The sequence below is a fragment of the Suncus etruscus genome, chromosome 10, assembly GCF_024139225.1.
Source record: "Suncus etruscus isolate mSunEtr1 chromosome 10, mSunEtr1.pri.cur, whole genome shotgun sequence".
Taxonomy (NCBI): Eukaryota; Metazoa; Chordata; class Mammalia; order Eulipotyphla; family Soricidae; genus Suncus; species Suncus etruscus.
In genome coordinates this window covers 87412382-87427962 of record NC_064857.1, presented here as the reverse complement: position 1 = coordinate 87427962, position 15581 = coordinate 87412382, and the positions used below count along the sequence as shown (strand labels likewise).

Below are 15581 nucleotides of genomic sequence, written 5' to 3'. Positions count from 1 at the left end.
TGGGGTGTTGTTTGGTTCATGTAGTGGGGGAGATTAACTGACGCCACCAGGGAATTGCCAGAAAAGGTACCTATGATAAGGGACCAATCACTGCAAGACTGCTCGGACCGCCTCTCTGACTTAGTCAATCCAAGCACGTTTTTTATGCATGCCAATTAGACAATGTTTTAGACCCCAATCTACACTGTCAAAAGCCTGCTCAGATTGGCCAGAGTTAGAGAGGAAGTCTATTACAGTAGAACCTTTGAACCTTTGCTTGTTGTGATTGGCTCACTGTGGTACATACAGTTGCAGCACAGGAACGTTCTGTCTGATACAGTGAATATAGGCCTAAACCTATGTTTTAACTGCAAAATTAGGGGGTCATCTTATACGCCCAGTCGTCTTATATGCCGGCAAACCGGTAAGTAGAAGGCAATTAAAGTTAATTTTTCTTTTTATATTTTGTGTTAGGAGAGCGTTATGTACCTGGAGTGGGAAATGTGACCAAGGAAGAGGTCACAATGAGGGAAATTGTTCACTTACTCTGCATTGAACCCATGCCACACAGTGCAATTGCCAAAAATTTACCTGAAAATGTAAGTCTTTTTTCTTTTTTTTTTTTTCTTTTTCAAATTTATTCACCCTAAGACAGGATTTTTTTTTTGTATTTGTCTTATTGGTTTTTTTTTTTGTTTTTTTTTTTTTTTTTTAGTTTTTGAGTCACACCTGGCGGTGCTCAGGGGTTACTCCTGGCTGTCTGCTCAGAAATAGCTCCTGGCAGGCACGGGGGGCCATATGGGACACCGGGATTCGAACCAACCACCTTTGGTCCTGGATTGGCTGCTTGCAAGGCAAATGCCGCTGTGCTATCTCTCCGGGCCCCTATTTGTCTTATTGGAAGTTATTTTGGGGGCTTAAGAACATTTGTTTACCATATTTTATGGACTTAAAACTCAACCATTTAAAAAAAATTATTTATTTATTTATTAGTGATATTCTGGGCTTTGAGACATTAAGAAACATTTTGGAAATATTCAGAGTATTTACTTTTGGTTATAAAACCAGTATTCCATTTTTTAGGATAAAACACTAGTACTTTTGGGGCTGGAGCGGTAATGCTACAGGTAAGGCGTCTGCCTTGCTGGCACAGACCCGGTGTGATCCCCAGGCGTCCCATTTGTTCCCTCCAAGCCAGGGGCAATTTCTGAGCACATAGCCAGGAGTAACTCCTGAGTGTCAACGGGTGTGGTCCAAGAACAAAAATCAAAATGAAACAAAACACTCAATAAAATAGGTCTATTTTATACTTACGTCTTCTTAATTCTCTTCATTCTTACTGAATTTAACATTTGAAGTTTTGCAACTTACATTTGTAAGTTTTTATTTAATTTCTAAAAATTAAGGATTTTTTTTAAGTTTTGGACATGAAATTACCACAGTAAAATACAAGTACAAAAAGTTTTTAATGCAATATATTTTAGATGCCAGAATTGAAAACTTAGTTCTCTAAATGGGAATAGACAGTATACTATATTGTATTAACATGTTTGAAATTTTTATTTACATAGGTTAAAATTGCCTGGCAGTTATCAAAATAAAATATACAGAGTATTAGAGTAAGAAACTCCTTGAATTTTTGTTTAGTTTCTTCAAAGAAAAAATACACTACCTAAAGTACTAGACTAATTTGGGTGGTATGTTAATATGGTTTTTTAGAAGAAATGGATGTTAAGATATCTACTTTTTGTGCCTGCCAGGAGCTATTTCTGAGCAGCCAGGAGTAACCCCTGAGCACCGCCAGGTGTGGCCCAAAAATAAACAAACAAATAAACAAAAAGAGATGACTAAGATCGTATTGGGAAAAAAATGCCTACATGAGAAGTTATGAATGACTAGGGACAGTCCAGAGGAACCATTGACTACAGGGAAAGGAAAGAAACAAAATAGAAGCTGTGCAACCTGCTGGGTGATCTGTTTAAGATTTGGGCTGGAGTGGTGGTACAAATGGTAGGGCATTTGCCTTGTACACGCTAACCTAGGTTAGACCGTGGTTTGATCCCCTGGCATCACATATAATATAGTCCCCCAAGCCAGGAGACATTTCTGAGTGAAGAGCCAGGAGTAACCCCTAAGTGTCACCAGGTGTGGCTCAAAAACCAAAACCAAAACAAACAAACAAAAAAAGATTTGATGCCATCCAGTGCCTCACAGAATGTGAGAGTTCTAGTATCTAGTCTGTGCAGTTGGAGGTCTGTGTGACTCAAAGATATTTGATTTTTTAATGCACAGATGTTAAAGTAATAGTCTACAGATATATTGAGAGGTATTTTATAAATTAGAATGCTGATAATAAAAAGAATTAGAAAATTAAACTTTGTCCAGAGAAGTAAACTAGAAATAAATTTTGAATGTTGATCATCTCCCTCCCGAAATTATTTGTACCCTTTTTCAGTTTCATTGTTAACTGATCTAAAAAAAATGTAAGCAGGGGCCAGCGAGATAGCATGGAGGTAAGGCGTTTGCCTTACATATGGAAGGTCAGTGGTTCAAATCCTGGCATCCCATATGTTTCCCAAGCCTGCCAGGAGCGATTTCTGAGCATAGAGCCAGGAGTAACCCCTGAGCGTTCGGGTGTGACCCAAAAACTAAAAAAAGAAAAGAAAAGTAAGAATTTAACTATCACATTAAGAATTTTTATCTATTTACCAATTTTATATTATTAGTACATTTAAAAATCAGTGTACTTTTATTTTTTCTTAACAACTTTCTAAGCATGTTTCTTTGAAATAGTAGATGTTCTAGGTTTATTCTACAACACACTCTAAAATATATAGCTATTGAAAACTTTTAAAACACCTATCTTTTATGGTTTTTGGGCCACACCCGGCGGTGCTCAGGGGTTACTCCTGGTGTTCTTCTCAGAAATAGCTCCTGGCAGGCACGGGGGACCATATGGGACACCGGGATTCGAACCAATCACTTTAGGTCCTGGATTGGCTGCTTGCAAGGCAAACACCGCTGTGCTATCTCTCCGGCCTTGTCTTTTATGCTTCTTGAGATAATTTCACACACCACTAGTGATAGACATAGCAGAGACATAGACATAGTAGAGACTGCAAGAGACTGTATACCCAGATTTTTGCTGCATATATCTTGAAAAACACTTTATTTTTTATTAAAAAAAAAAAAGAGACTAAATTTCTACATTTTCCAAGTATATAAGAATTATGAATTAATTCTAGTATCAATATTAGGTCCTTATCTTGTTTATTTGGGGGGGGGTTTGGTTCACACCCTTTAGCACTCAGGGGTTACTTCTGGCTCTACGCTCAGAAATCGCTCCTGGCAGGCTTGGGGGACCATATGGGATGCAGGGATTCGAACCACCGTCCTTCTGCATGCAAGGCAAATGCCTTACCTCCATATTATCTTTCCGTCCCCCCTTCTCCTGGTTTTAAATTACTTCAGATTATGTGTGAGATCCTGAGTTCAACCCTCGATATGATAAACAAAATAAATAGTTGTTTCATGTTAGATATAATTTTTCACTCAAGGAAAACTTCAGATTAATTGTAAAAAATTGTATTAAATTTATAGAAATCAGAATATGCCTGGGCACCTGCATAGTGTGCATGTGTGTGTATATTGTGTGATTGTTAGCAATAGATAAAATTTATTTTGTGGTGCCAGAGTGATAGCATAGAGGTAGGGCATTTTCCTTGCATGCAGAAGGACAGTGATTCGAATCTTGGCATCCCATATAGTCCCCTGAGCCTGTCAGAGCGATTTTTGAGCATAGAGCCAGTAGAGCATAGAGCCTGAGCGCTACTGAGTGTGACCCAAAAAACAAAAACAAAAAAAAAAAAAAAAAGAAAAAAGAAAAAGAAAAAGAAAAATTATTTTGTTATTATAGTTTTAGGGCTTAGTACAGCATAGCTCAAGTGAGGATAATAGTACATGAACAAGAGCTCTTTTTTCTTTGAAATATTGGAAATGCTATGTATGTGTGCGCGGATGTGAATTTATGCATGAAGGTGAACTTACAGTTTCTTCTCTAAGCAGTTTATTATATAGGTTGTAGCTCAGTTAAAAAGTAATTGGTTCCTTGGGACCAGAGAGATAGCATGGAGGTAAGGCATTTGCCTTTCATAGAGGTCGGTGGTTCGAATCCGGCATCCCATATGGTCCCCTGAGCCTGCCAGGAGAGATTTCTGAGTATAGAGCCAGGAGTAACCCCTTACTGCTGTTGGGTGTGACCCAAACAAACAAACAAACAAACAAACAAAAACTAATTGGTTCCTGAGGGCCAGGCATGTGGCTCAGGCAGATAGATCTCCTGTCTCATGTGTGAGACCCTAAGTTCAATTGTGAAACAGGACTGATTTGTTTTAGCTATCATTCTTTTGAAATTAAATTCCTTTGGATATTGATGTTATTGTTTGCAAAGTACTTTGGAAATATTTTTGCAAAAATACCTCAGTTCACAGTAAGAGTAGAAAAAAATTACTACATAAAAGTAAAAATAACAAAAAATATTGTTTTAACAGGAAAATAATGAAACAGGCCTAGAGAATGTTATTAACAAAGTGGCCACATTTAAGTAAGTACTTAATACTTATGCTTCTTTTCTGAGATAGTAAAATAATTATTTTCATTTGTGATATTTACTTTAATGAAAATTATGTTTTAATTTTTAATTTATAAATAAAAATTTTATTGAATCACGATGAAAGGCACAGTTATGAAGTTGCTAATGATTGAATTTTAGTCATATAATGTACCATTCCCTTCACCAGTGTATAGTTCTTGCCACCTATTGTCCCCACTTTTCCTCCTGACCTCCACCATTTCTTTTACTCTGTCTTCCTCTTTGGCAGACATTTTTCTTCTTTCTTTTCCTTTCCTTCCCTTTCCCCTTCCCTTTCCTTTTCACCATGCCTTATACCCTGTCTGACCCTTTGTAGGGCATTTTTCTTTTTTTCTTTTCTTTTCTTTTCTTTTCTTTTCTTTTCTTTTCTTTTCTTGTCTCTCTCTGTGGTTTAATATTGTTATAATATCATTTATTGGGGCTAACACCCCAGTTTTTTTGGTGCTGTGCTAACAGTACCCAGTTTTTTTCCGGAGTGATCAATTTCAACTGTCATTGTCATAGAGGTCTCTCCTCTGGCCTAAATGCACTCCCCCTCTTATCGTGGCAAGCTTCCTACTGTATACTGGTACTCCTGGCCCTCATTTCTATTGTCTTTGGATATTATTACCTTCTTTTTTTTTTACATCCCCAAAAGGAGTGCAATCATTCTGTCTATTCCTCTCCCACTGACTCATTTCACTCAGCATAATACTATTCATATTCATCCTTGTATAAACATATTTTATGACTTTATTTTTACTAACAGCTATTTAGTATTCCATTGTGTAGATGTACCACAGCTTCTTTAGCTACTCATATGTTCCCTGGCACTTCGGTTGTTTCCAGATTCTGACTATTGTGAATAGTGCTGTGATGAATAATAAATGCACAGGGAAATAGAGGGCAATGAATATAAGAGTATAGATGACTTTTCTGCATTGTCTTTGGATATATTCCTAGGGAGTGATATTGCTGGTCATATGGAAACTCAATTTCTAGTTTTTTGAGGAATATCTATATTGTTTTCTCAAAATGCTGAACCAGTTGACAGGATTACCAGCAGTGAATGAGAGTCCCTTTCTCCCCACATCCTTGCCAGCACCAGTTGTTCTTGTTCTTTTTATTTTTGGTTTTTGGGTCACACCCGGCGACATTTCAGGGGTTACTCCTGGCTCTGTGCTCAGAAATGGCCCCTGGCAGGCTCAGGGGACCATATGGGATGCAGGATTTGAACCACCGTTGGTCCTGGGTTGGTAAATGCCCTACCACTGTGCTATCTCTCCGGCCCCTGTTCTTGTTTCTGTTTTTGTTTTTTTGATGTGTGTCACTCTCTTTGGTATGAGATGATAGTTTATTGTTCTTTTGATTTGCATGGCTCTAAGGATTAATTATGTGGTACATTTTTTTTTCATGTGCCTTGGCCATCTGTATTTCCTCTTTGAGGAAGTTTTTGTTCATCTCTTCTTATTTTATAATGGGGTTAGATTTTTTTTCTTGTTAAGCTCTACTAGTGTTTTCTATATCTTAAAATATTGTTTTATTTTATTTTATATGGTGAGTATTGGTTGAATAGTTTCTTCCATACTGTGGGCAGTCTTTATATCCTAGTCACTATTTCTTTTGAAGTGAAGAAGCTTCTTAATTTAGTGTTGTCCCATTTATTTATTTATGCTTCTATTTGCTTGGTTAATGGAGTTTCATCCTTGAAGATGTCTTTAACTTTAGTGGGTAAACTAACACTTCTTTCCTTTTCCATTTTCTAGTGTTGCAATGAGCAGGGGTCACATACACACCTGGCTGTTGAACTCAGTTTTTATTTTATTTTATTTTTATTTAAAAAAAATTTTTTTGGGGGGGGGCTACACCCGGTGACTTTTATGGGTTACTCCTGGCTATGCACTCAGAAATTGCTCCTGGCTTGGGGGACCATATGGGATGCCAGGGATCAAACTAAGGTCCATCCTGGATTGACCATGTGCAAGGCAAACACCCTACCACTGTGTTGTCGTTCCAACTTTTTTTTTTTTTGTCTTTGGGTCACACCCGGCAGTGCTCAGGGGTTACTTCTGGCTCTATGGTCAGAAATAGCTCCTGGCACACTCGGAGGACCATATGGGATGCCAAGATTCGAACCACAGTACTTCTACATGCAAGGCATGTATCTCTGTACATGGCAAATACCTCCATGCTATCTCTCTGGTCCCCAGCCCTTTTTATTTTTTTTATTTTTTTATTTTTTTGGTTTTTGGGCCACACCTGGTGATGCTTCGGGGTTACTCCTGGCTATGCGCTCGAAAATCACTCCTGGCTTGGGGGACCATATGAGACACCAGGGGATCGAACCAAAGTCCATCCTGGATTGGCCATGTGAAAGGCAAATGCCCTACTGCTTATTTTATTTTAATTTTAGTTTTTGGGCCATACCTGGTGGCGCTTAGGAGTTACTCCTGGCTCTGCACTCAGAAATCACTCCTAGCAGGCTTGGGAATCATATTGGGATGCAGGGAATCAAACCCAGGTCTGTCCCAGGTTGGCTCCATACTAGGCAAACGTCCTACCACTGTGCTATCTCTCCCCCATGAACTCAGCTTTTTTTTTTGTTTGTTTGTTTGTTTTTGTTTTTTGTTTTTGGTTTTTGGGTCACACCAGGTGGCGCTCAGGGGTTACTCCTGGTTCTGCGCTTAGAAATCGCTTCTGGCAGGCATGGGGGGCCACATGGGATGCTAGGATTCGAACTACCGTCTGTCCTGGATTGGCTGTATGCAAGGCAAACACCTTACTACTGTGCTATCTCTCTGGCCCATGAACTCAGCTTTTTAATTATAGTTCTTCTTAAGAGAAGCTGGTAAGGTTGTAATACTTGCAAACTCAGCCATAATGACAGATTTACATTCCTTTGATTTTGGTGATTGTATTACATTCAGGCCACAGAGTTCACATTCATTTTCATTTGTTTGATTTTTGGTCGGGGGCCACACAAGTGCTCAGGGCTTACAAGTTAGCTCAGGGAACTAAAAAAAAAAAAAAAAAAGAATAAAAATAACTTGATATAGGTGCTGGAGAGATGGCTCACAGGGTGAAGAACTTATTTTTCATGTGTAGATTCCAAGTTGGATCCCTGAACTCTCAGATGTGGCTTAACCCCTGACTGTATATGCATTATCTGTTTATTTTAAGTTATATCTTTATTGCTTCAGATACTGTGATTTACAATACTGTTAATTATGCTTTCACATGGGCATAATTTCAATACCACAACTATCATCAATGTACTTTCCAAAGTCCACTCCCTTTTAGTTCTTATACTTTCCCCAACTTAGGTCTTCGGATCAATTCTGTTGTGTTGTTTTGGCCTTTTATTGCTGTATATCTTTAATATATCTTTATATATAAAAGAAATCATTCTGTATCTTTTCTTTTTATCTGACTGATTTCACTGGTATCATTTAGTTCTTTCTTTCTATGAGTTGCAAATTGTTGCTTAGTTTTCCATTGTTTATATATCACACAACTTCTTGATTCATTCATTTATAGTTGGTAATTTGGCTTTCAACATTTTGTACTAGACACTGTGATGAAAGTAGGTGTGCATATATCCTTTTGAATTATTGTATTTTTTGTTCTATGAGATGCACATAATTTTTAGATGCTCTCCTCCCCAACACTCAGGCTTCAGCTTCAGAAAGCATTAGTTCCATTAGACAAACTTTGGGGGGTGGGGGAGAGTCCATATTTTGGTACGAAAAATACAGTAATCTTTTTTTATTGTCTTGGGAGTAGATACTGAGAAATGATATTAATGAATTATATAGGGGTTTTATTCTTTTTGCAAGATCTCTATATTGTTTTCCATAGATGTTGAACCAGATGGCATTTCCACCAACTGTGTATAGCATTCCCTTCTTACCACCTCCACCGAATTATTGAACATTTAAAGTAGGTTTATGGGACTGGGTCTCTTTATTATAATCTAAAAGTACTCACAGTTCAATTTCACAATTATGAAACACAATATAGCTGTTTTCAGGGCTTTGAAATTAATTTCAGGGCTTTGTATTAGTTTTACTGATGGAATGAAATTTTGAGTAAGGTAAGTGATAAATAATTGTTTTCTTCCTGCAGATTTTAACTTTGATTTACTTTTAGGTTCTATGTGTTCTGTACTTCAGTAATATACAGTTCACCTCTTTTTTAATCTGTTTAGGAAACCAGGTGTATCAGGTCATGGAGTTTATGAACTAAAAGATGAATCAGTGAAAGACTTCAATATGTATTTTTATCATTACTCCAAAACACAACATAGCAAGGTAGGAAAAGGAGAAAAGTTTTTCTTTCAATAAATAAAATTAAAATGCTTTATGCTTTCTAACTCCACAAAAGGTAGAGTTAGTTTCATATTCTTACTAACAAAGGTTATTAGCCCTCCCAGGAAATAAAAGTGAGGTCAGTAATATTTAAAAGTATATAGGCAGTGTTCATATTTTTTGGATTAAGCCAAAAGTAGTCTTTTCCTAGTTGAGGAAAGTTCAGTCAAGAGCCATTCTCTTCATTTGGTGTCTTGTTTTAACAGTGTACTTTATGGGGCCAGAGTGATAGCATAGAGGTAAGGTGTTTGCTTTGCACACTGCTGACCTGGGACAAATCCAGGTTTGATTCCCAGCATCCCACTTGGTCCCCTGAGCCTGCCAGGAGTGACTCCTGGGTGCAAAATCAGAAATAACCCGAGTGCCACCGGTTGTGGCCCCAAAACAAAACAAAACCAAAAAAAGGGTACTTTATTAGGATTAAGTTTTGCCTTTCACAAAACATTTATATAATAAATTTTCATGTAATAAGTTTAGGTTAATTGTTGCTTAGAATTAGTATGCATTCTAAGGCCTGGGATGCACCTCAGAAGTATATGTAAAAAGGTTCTTTGAGTTGGGGTCAGAGCAATAGTACATCGGTAGGGCATTTGCCTTGCATGTGGTTAACACTGGAAGAAGCCCAGTTCGATTCCCAGCATCCCATATGGTCCCCTGAGCCTGCCAGAAGCTATTTCTGAGCACAGAGCCAGGAGTAATGTCTGAGTGTGGCCCAAAAACAAAACAAAACAAACAAAAAAAATGTTCTGAGTTTGGTTCTTTTGCATCCTAGAGAAAATAAAATCATACATTCTAGGGCTGAGCAGTGGCACAGCGGTAGGGCGTTTGCCTTGCATACAGCTGACCTTGGACCATGGTTCGCTCCCCCAGCATCCCATATAGTCCCCAAACAGGATTTATTTCTTAGCGCATAGCCAGGAGTAACCCCTGAGCATCAATGGATATGACCCAAAAACCAAAAAATAAAATAGAATAAAAATCATACATTCTAGATTTCTCTAATTATATTCTTATTATTAAATTTCAAATAATAATTTGGCCAATAGGCTAAATCAAAGGCCAAATAAGAGTGAATAGGGCACTTGCCTTTCATGCAGCTGACTTGGGTTCAATTTCTAGTACTCATTCAGCAACCTGAGCCCCACCAGGAATAATTCCAGACCACAGAAACTAATAAGCCCTTAGCACTGCCAGCTGTGACCCAAAACCAAAACATTTTAGGACAAGAATACTACATAGGTTATATATTGCATCACTTGAGTATACATATATTTTTATAATATTTGATCATATCTGTTATCTTGTATAAGGAACAATAATGTAGTCTATAATAAAATACTGTATAATAGGAACTAGGCACATTTCAAGTAGTTTGAAAGAATTGAGATTCAATTATTTTTGTTAATTTTGAGAGTGGGCCACACAGCTGACACTGATGACTAATCATGAGGTATCAGGAATCATATCTAGGCTTCCTAAATGCAGAGTTTGAACTCAAGACATTTGAGTCATCTCCCCGTCCCTAAATTCTTCATGAAGAAAATAATCTGCCATGTATTTTATAGCTGTTTTACTTTGGGGCTAAGATATTACTACTGCTACTATTGCTACTTCTGCTGTTACTACTATGAATCGCCATGAGATACAGAGTTAAAAAGTTGTTGATTGTTGAGTTTCAGTCATACAGTGTTCCCTTCAGCAGTGTGCTACGGTAGTATTTTGCATATGATTTTAATATATAAGTATAGTTGATAGGCCAATGAGCTTGACTGTCAGCTTCAAAGTATTCTATTTCATGTTTGACATTATATTTTAAAATAGATTTAAATTTTTTTTATGTAGGCTGAACACATGCAGAAGAAAAAGAGAAAACAAGAAAACAAAGATGAAGGTAAAAAGTGAGATTCTCAATTGACTTCTTTTGATTATTTTCTGTGATTGGTCACAGCAGCAAAACATAATGTTTTATTTTTGTTTTTGTGTTTTGAAAGTGGAAAACTATCCAAAGTTCAGTGAGTCCTTTATTTCGTCTTGATATATTAAGATATGAACATAGTGTTTTCATTGTTGAAATTAAGTATTTTCTTACACATAATCTATGTTTTGGTATTTGGTATGTAACATGTAGGATAACAATAACACCAATTTAAATGTATGTGTTTGTCTCTCCTACCATCCCTTTCCTTTTCACTGTAGCATTACCGCCACCACCACCTCCTGAATTCTGCCTTGCATTCAGTAGAGTGATTAACCTTCTCAATTGTGATATCATGATGTATATTCTCAGGACTATATTTGAACGAGCAATAGATGCAGACTCTAACTTGTGGACTGAAGGCATGCTTCAGATGGTAGGTATTTCTGAAAATTTTTCTCTACTAAATCTAAGCTGTAGAATTTTGGGACACTGAGGAAGATCCCTAACTTTACCTTCTTTTTTGAGATAGAATCACACAACCAAAGTATCTGAGACTAAGGGTTCAATCATAGTTGATTGATTAAAGATGACATAGATTTCCTTAGAGTCACTCATGTTTATAGCATTCTTTACTTTTAGGAGCCATATTCTACATATAAATAAATATACTTATATTTACATGTATAAATTTATTCTCTCCCATAAATTTATTTTTTAAAAGTTCTGCTATAGGCCAACATTTACATATTTATTTATTTTTAAAGAGCTCTGCTCTAGACCAGAGAGACACAACAGGTTTTAAGATTTGCCTTTCATGGGCCAATACCAGTTTGATCTCCCAAAAACTTCTAGGAATAATCCCAGATCTAGGAGTAGCCCCAGAACACCATCACGTACAGTTCAAAAACTAACTAAATAGATGTATCTTCTCCTGATAATAATAAATTGGTATAACATAACAATATTTTCTTTTTTTTTTTTTTTTGTTTTTGTTTTTGTTTTTGGTTTTGGTTTTGGTTTTTGGGTCACACCCGGCAGTGCTCAGGGCTTACTCCTGGCTCTAGGCTCAGAAATTGCCCCTGGCAGGCAGAGGGGACCATATGGGATGCCGGGATTGGAACCACTGTCCTTCTGCATGAAAGGCAAACGCGTTATCTCCATGCTATCTCTCCGGCCCAATTTTCTATATTTTTAATTTCACTTGAATTATAAGGATAAAGATATAAAGACAAAGGTCTAGGCTTGAATCTTTTGTTTGTTTTGTTTTTGGGCCACACCTGGTGATGTTCGGGTTACTCCTGGCTATGTGCTCAGGAATCTCTCTTGGCTTGGGGGACCATATGGGATGCCCAGGGAATTGAATTTAGATTTGTTTTGGGACAGCCACATGCGAGGCAAATGTCCTACCACTGTGCTATCGTTCTGGCCCCTATGCGTGAATCTTAAGTTACCCCCCTTCCCATATAAAAGCAAAGAATACTTTCCCCATTAATAAAATGTATATATTATTTCGTCAATTATTATGATAATTAAGTATAAACAGCTACTTTTTCTTGTTTCAGTTAAATTACTTAATAATGCCATCTTTATTAGCTATAACTGGATATAATTTAGCACTTATCTAAATAACTTTTCTCTTTTGTCTTTTATTAGCATATCGGCTCTAAATGTTTCTATATGAAAAATGCATCTAACTTATTATAGCTAATTAATACATGCTTTAAGCTCTATAAACCATAGATATATTTGCAATACAATGTTAGTTTTTCCTCTGTGCCTTCATGCCTATTAAAAGTATCTTCTGTAAATCCTTCATATTAGCACATTCCTGATAGCTGTAGATATCTAGAATACGTTTAACCAGTCTTCTTCTACTAGACTTTCAGGTTTATTTTTAGGTCTTTTTTTTTTTTTTTTTTTTTTTTTTGGTTTTTGGGCCATACCCGGTAACGCTCAGGGGTTTACTCCTGGCTATGTGCTCAGAAGTTGCTCCTGGCTTGGGGGACCATATGGGACACCAGGGGATCGAACCGCGGTCCGTCCAAGGCTAGCGCAGGCAAGGCAGGCACCTTACCTTTAGCGCCACAGCCCGGCCCCTTATTTTTAGGTCTTTGTATAACTAAGATCACATATAAATACTCTTGCAAGTTTATATAAGCATATCTGTTCTACTAATTTTTATTATGTATATATTTACATTTTTGTTAGCTGTTATCATATTGGTCTTTAAAAATGTTGCTGAGTTGCCCAGTGCCAGTGTGATGAAAAATTTTGCTTACCAACACCTTTACCTACTCTGTATTTCATGAAACTAAATTTTTTGCCATTCTAATACTCGAAATCTAAAGATGATTTTATTTCAGCTCATGTTCCTTTAAGAATTATATTTTATATTTGTAATTATTAATTTTTGCAAACTGCTTATTTGTTTTTGTTCTGTTACTGATTTTGAACCACACCTGGAATGCTTAGGGACCACTCCTATTCGGCTCAGGGGCTAATATGAGAGTTCCAGGGCATGCAAGACAAGTTGTACTGTCTCTCCAGCCCAGAGTGCTTATATATCACCTTCACCATTTTTTTTTAAATAATAGTGTTTATTTTAGTATCTTTATTTGAATATACTTACATAATTTATCTTATTTTCCTCCTTCAGGCATTTCATATTCTCGCATTGGGATTATTGGAAGAAAAACAACAGCTTCAAAAAGCTCCCGAAGAAGAAGTGACATTTGATTTTTACCATAAGGCTTCAAGTAAGTTTTACGGTTATTTTCAGCAGTTTCAGCTGTACTAATTCATATTGAAAGTTTAAATCTTGGAGTTTGATCTGTTAATCCTTTAAACACAGAGAATTCTGTAATTGTCTTTTCTTAACATCTTCAGATTTTAACATTTTAATCAATACAAATATATTGTTAATGTCTTACTATAATTTTATTGCATGTTTTTGTTCACCCTCCTCATTTGGGAGGCTTCTTGCTTTTATTCTTTGTATTAGCATTACAGATCTATTCTACTGCAGCATGTAGAACTTTCACACTACCCAGCTATGGAAGAGAATTAATCATTGTTCCTAAATGTTCTTAAATTTAAAATGATTGCAGAAGTCAGAGTGGATGGTACAGTGCTCATTAGACCTGGAGGAACAGAATAGGTTTAGATTACATTCTTATTTATTAAATGCTACCTAATTAAGTTATTGTTTTAAGAGTGCATTCTAGGGACATTGATTATAAGACTCTTAGGAGAAAGGCATCTATCTCATTTTCCTTTTACACTATATTTTTTAGATTCTCTGAGGTTATCATAAACCTATTATTGTATTTGTGAGTATAACCTTCCACATTTTGGGAGGATTTTAAGTATTTTATTAGACAATGAATGATCCAAGTAGAGGAAAGACAAGAAACAGATCAGATCATCGAGGGTAATTTTCACTTAACAGAACAGTGGAAGATGTAGGAGAAAGACAGAGCAAATCAAATAATGTCTTCAGTACTCAGTCTTTCATATAATTAAATTCTTTTATTTTTAAAAAATTATAGTGAAATAATTGGTTGTATAATTTTGTTACCAATGTAAACAACATTAGTTATAAATTATGTTTGTAATGTTATGAGAATATTTTTAATGATATATATTTGTGTCTTAAAAAGGATTGGGAAGTTCAGCCACAAATGCTCAGAATATACAAATGCTTTTAGAAAAACTCAAAGGAATTCCCCAGTTAGAAGGCCAGAAGGACATGATAATATGGATACTCCAGGTAATTATGTCTCAAGTAATATATTTAAGAAACTTGGGATATAGCTACTCAATACTAGAACATGAGATCTTGGGGCCAGAGAGATAGCATGGAGGTAGGGCATTTGCCTTGCATGCAGAAAGACAGTGGTTCGAATCCCAGCATCCCATATGGGCCCCTGAGCCTGCCAGGAGCGATTTCTGAGTAACCCCTGAGCACTGCTGGGTGTGACCCCAAAACAAAAAACAAATAAACAAAAAGACCCATGAGTCTTTATTTCCCCATTACCATGAAAAATTAATACATAGGGGACCAGAATGATAGTGTAGCTGGTAAAGTGCTTGCGTTGCATGTGATTAATCTGTGTTTAATCCCCAACATCCCATATGGTTTTCTAAAACCACAGGAGTGATTTCTTTAGTGCAGAACCAGGTGTAATCCCTGAGCATTGTGTGTGTGGCTCCCCACAAAAAAAGGAAAAGGGAGAAAAATTAGAAGTGTTTTGCCTCCTAAATAAGCCACGTCTGATCTCTGATTATAAAGTCATTTTACTGATTTTGATTTTTTGTTTGTTTGTTTGTTTGTGTCACATCTGGCAGTGCTCGGGTTACTCCTGGCTCTATGCTCAGAAATCGCTCCTGGCAGGCTTGGGGGACCATATGGGATGCTGGGATTGGAACCACTGTCCTCATGCAAGACAAATGCCCTATCTCCATGCTATTTCTCTGGCCCCAAATTTTGATATTTTTAATCTTTTTATATATGTCACTGTTTTAATGATTTTTTTTTTGGTCAACACCCAGTGGGACCATGTGGGATGCCGGGGATCAAACCCGAATCAGTCTGGGTCAGCCATGTGCAAGGAAAATGCTCTACTCATTGTGCTATCGCTCCAGCCCCATTAATAAATATTTTAAAAAAATTAGAGAGCCAGAGAGA

General features: G+C 36.8%; 1 protein-coding gene across 1 annotated transcript in view; it reads left to right on the top strand.

Annotated features, from left to right (window-relative positions):
- Positions 1–15581, top strand: part of UBR1 (ubiquitin protein ligase E3 component n-recognin 1) — a 152732-nt gene that overhangs the window by 70733 nt on the left and 66418 nt on the right. The window contains exons 21-27 of the mRNA XM_049782441.1: positions 454–578; positions 4530–4582; positions 8817–8919; positions 10819–10867; positions 11173–11327; positions 13551–13650; positions 14554–14663. Of these exons, the coding sequence (XP_049638398.1) occupies positions 454–578; positions 4530–4582; positions 8817–8919; positions 10819–10867; positions 11173–11327; positions 13551–13650; positions 14554–14663 (695 nt within the window). The remainder of the gene's footprint in view (positions 1–453; positions 579–4529; positions 4583–8816; positions 8920–10818; positions 10868–11172; positions 11328–13550; positions 13651–14553; positions 14664–15581) is intronic.